Source organism: Rhamphochromis longiceps, linkage group LG16 (assembly GCF_057381845.1).
Source record: "Rhamphochromis longiceps isolate RC_006_pf linkage group LG16, R_longiceps_female_GT1.1, whole genome shotgun sequence".
Classification (NCBI taxonomy): domain Eukaryota; kingdom Metazoa; phylum Chordata; class Actinopteri; order Cichliformes; family Cichlidae; genus Rhamphochromis; species Rhamphochromis longiceps.
Genome location: NC_140572.1, coordinates 14,010,515 through 14,014,593, shown reverse-complemented (window position 1 = coordinate 14,014,593; position 4,079 = coordinate 14,010,515). Strand labels below are relative to the sequence as shown.

The following is a 4,079-nucleotide window of genomic DNA, read 5'->3' as shown; positions in this document are numbered from 1 at the left end:
TTAGGGAACAACACAACAGGGCAACTCAGGAAACATGGCCTAAATAGGGAACAAAATACAAACATACAAGAAAACTAAGAATACTGGGCCAACATGGCCCAGGACCATGACATCACCCCCCCCATAAGGGCTGGCTCCAGACAGCCCAAACACAGGAAAACAAAAACCAAACAGAAAACGACCCAGGGCGGGCGGCGGGGGCCCAGGACGGAGGGCTCGGAACAGAAAACAAAAACGAGCAACAGAAAACACAGGAGCACAAGACCATAGTTCAAATAAAGTTCAGGGGGCCGACCCAGAGCCCACCGGCACAAAAGTTCACGGGTCACACGGTCGGGGGGCCGACCGGGCGGGTGGCACAGGTGACAGAGCTGGTCCGGAGGCCGGCCGCGCGGAAGGCAGCGGCGGCGGCGAAGGAGACGACTGAGCAGTTCAGGAGGCCGGCCGCGCGGAAGGCAGCGGCGGCGGCGGAGGAGACGACTGAGCAGTTCAGGGGGCCGGCCGCGCGGAAGGCAGCGGCGGCTCTCCAGTGTCAGGCGTACTGGCCGAGGCCCGGTGGGCACAGGACCAGTCGAGGCAGGACCAGACGAGGCAGGACCAGACGAGGCAGGACCAGACGGTGGCGATGCGGGGGCCGGACCAGGCGTCGCTGCAGAGGCTGAGGCTGGACCAGGCGACGGCGAAGCAGGAGCTGAGGCTGAGGCCGGACTGGGCGAAGCAGAGGCCGGAGCCGGACTAGGCGGAGCAGAAGCAGAGGCCGACGCCGGACCGGGCGACGTTGAAGCCGATGACGGGGCCGGACCAGGCGATGACGCACAGGCTGGAGCTCGACCAGGCGTGGCAGAGACGGAGGCTGGACCAGACGAGGATGAAGACTTGGATGAAGCCGGACCAGGCGAGGCAGAGGCGGAGGCTGGACCAGACGAGGATGAAGACTCGGATGAAGCCGGACCAGGCGAGGCAGAGGCGGAAGGTGGCTGGATGGGCTCCTCGGGCCCTCCAGCTGATGTGGCATGGTGCTGGACGGGCGGCTCGGGCCCCCCAGCAGACGTGGCATGAGGCTGGTGCGGTTCTCCTGAACCCCCAGCTGACGAGGAAGGTTGCTGGACGGGCTCCTCGGGCCCTCCAGCTGACGAGGCGTGAGGCTGGATGGGCTCCTCGGGCCCTCCAGCGGAGACAGGAGGCTGGATGGGCTCCTCGGGCCCTCCAGCGGAGACAGGAGGCTGAACGGGCCCCTCGGACCCTCCAGCGGAGACAGGAGGCTGAACGGGCCCCTCGGACCCTCCAGCGGAGACAGGAGGCTGAACGGGCCCCTCGGACCCTCCAGCGGAGACGGGTGGCTGAACGGGCCCCTCGGGCCCTCCAGCTGACATGACGCGAAGCGGTGGCGTCGCCACAGGGTGCCGGATAGGCACACCTGGGAGTCCAACAGCAGAGGCAGGATAAACTGTTATGAAGGCCCCTGGCTGGACTAGGAGCTGAGGAAACACAGGCTGCTGAGGCACAAACCCAGAGAGAGAGAGAGCAGGTAAAAAACAGTCTATAGGGCTTAACATCTTAACACAAGAAACCATGAAGTGGACAGTGGTAGGGACCACCAGTTCTGAGCCAGCAATCACTAGGTTCCCAAAGTCTGCATCAGTCCAAAGTGGCTCAGAGGTTACTAGCCCAGTCTGTGTAGTCCTAGGAGAGGTCAACATAAGCTGGTTGGACTCAACCGGTGGTAGTGTGCGACTCAGAGGAGCTGGTTCAACCATACGGAAAACAAGAATTGCCACTCGATCCACAAAAACAAGGCTTAGATCATCAGGAGCTAACTCCTGGAAAAACAGTAAACACACAGGTATGGACCTAACCAATGGCACCGTGGTAGCATGACTGTGGTGTGTTGGATGGATGTGTTTGTTGGAACCCGCACCCGCAGTGATCTGTGGCTTCAGAGTGATGACTATATTGAGTGGAGAGACAGATACAGGTAAAACGGTACGTAAACCATTAACTGAAGCGGGTGACACTTCAGGCTGAGAGTGAGTGGTTACACCATTGTTCGAGGCCAAAATCCTATCTAGTGATGAGTTCACAGAGGCAGGAGAAAATGGTGTCACATTAACCCTGATCTCAGCCTCCATCTCCTGAGTGGAGGTAATGGTGCTGGAGCAAAACAGTTCAAAATCACCCTGTTTATTACCTTCAGGAAGACAGAAGTCATGTTGTGACATTACAGAGTCCAGGTCACCATGATCTGCAGTTATGTTTGCCTCATGATGACTTAACATGGGTTCATGATCAGTGTTCACAGTTTTCCGTTTGTGAGAAACAAGTGTAGCTGGGCAAACCGGAGCACTAGTTATGCTTCCGTTACCTTCATTCAGAGACTGGTGGAGGAGCAGGGCCGGGTCAGGAGGGAAGACATTAGCCACCGGCAACTCAGACTTGGTTGGAACTGCAGACACGGAAAGGGACACAAAAGGAAACACCTCCCTCCCACTATCAACATGAGAAGCAGTGGAAGTCTTTCTCAGTCTATGTGTGGATTCTAAGGTCCCTGCAGGAGTGAGTGAATTAGTCGTGAATGACTGAGAAGAACTGTCTCTAGCCTGCGGCTTGGTGAACAGCTCATTGCTAGCCATATCACCGGCTAAGTCTGTAGCCACCTCACATGCCTTCTGCTCAGAGGTAACTTGGAGTGACTGGACAGTTTCACTCACCTCCGAGCGTCGGGCGATGCGATGGCGACGCGAACGCCGTTTCCTTTTGGCCGTGGGCCCCGTTAACGTGGAAGGTGGAGCCTCCTGTGGCGTCACAGAGGCTGAGGAGGCGAGTGTTGGCGGGGCGGCAGGCGGGAGCTCCAGGCAACTCCGGGGGCCCCCAAGGGCTAGGCGTGTCCCGCGGAAAATCTCACCGTAGTGAGGAGCGAGCCATGGCTCCTCCCGTAGCTCTTCCTCCAGTTGCGCGCATGCGGCGCGCTGCCGCTCCTTGAGGTCGGAATCCGCGCCCCCCACAGCCACCTCGTGTTGCTCAGTGGAGGGCAGAACGGGCCGTGGCGGTGCGCGACAGCGGCGGGAACGCCGTTTCCTCTTAGGGGCGGCCGTGGGCTCAGCCTGGCCTTCCGTGGCGACCGGCTCCTCGCCCTCAGACCACATCCGTGCCAGGCAGGAAGCAGGAGACGAGTAGCCCGATCGCGGCGGCGAGGGTGGGTGGTCGATCTGTGGTGGGACAGCTGACGAGAGCTCCTCCTCGGTGATAAGCCAGGGCTTCCAACGGAGCTCGTCCTCCCGATATGCCCGTAACACCTGCTGCCGCTCCTCTTCACCGAAGTCGCTGGCCTCTGGCATCTCCGTGCGCCACGTAGTGTAGACAGGCGGTGGCGAAGATGTAGAAGCCGATGAGAAGCGAACAGGCGGCGTAACGGTGGTGAGCCCCATGGTCCCAATCCTGACCGTTTCCGGTTCTTTCTGGGACAGCTGCCCCGGGCGGATGCCCACGGCGGACACAAGAAAGTCCCGGATGTGGGGGCGCAGCGCGCCGAATAGCCACGGGAGCCCGGACACCATCCGCTGAAGACGGACGGCTACGGTCTCCCGGTATTCGCCTCTAGGCAGCGTCGCCCATTCCTCACAGTGGTATTCCACCGTGTAGACCAAGTCTTCCTGGAGGTCCGCGGAGGGGTTGTGAGCTGCTGGGTCCAGTTCGTGGTCGCGTTCTTCTGTCATGGTCGCTGTGTGGCAGGCAGGATGAGGACCCAAAATGCAAACTCACGGACTCAGGGGATAAACTCAAAATGCAGCTTTATTGCTGACAGGTGACAAACGAAAGCAGTGATACCAAAGCAATACAAAACTAAACTACACTGGGAAATGCTAATTGTAACATATACCAGAAGACACGGGGAGAACCACACACAGCATGAGGGAGAACGCGACGCCGAACAGAGGGAGACGCAGACAGAAATACACAGAGGGTTAACGAGGAAAGTGGGAACACACGGGGAACACAGCTGACACAGATAACCATAACGAGACAGGGCGGGGTGAACATAACACTGACGGGAGACGGGCAGAGTCAAACAGGAAGTACAG

At 59.2% G+C, this 4,079-nt stretch overlaps 1 protein-coding gene across 1 annotated transcript; it reads right to left on the bottom strand.

Annotated features, from left to right (window-relative positions):
* Positions 1–613: 613 nt before the first annotated feature.
* On the bottom strand, positions 614–3,503 carry LOC146650751 (uncharacterized). The gene is made up of 2 exons (XM_085385541.1): positions 2,363–3,503; positions 614–1,493 (listed from the first exon to the last, which is right to left on the bottom strand). The coding sequence occupies exons 1-2, from the start codon at positions 3,423–3,425 to the stop codon at positions 736–738; spliced, it is 1,821 nt and encodes a 606-aa protein (XP_085241667.1). The 5' UTR covers positions 3,426–3,503; the 3' UTR covers positions 614–735.
* Positions 3,504–4,079: the final 576 nt, after the last annotated feature.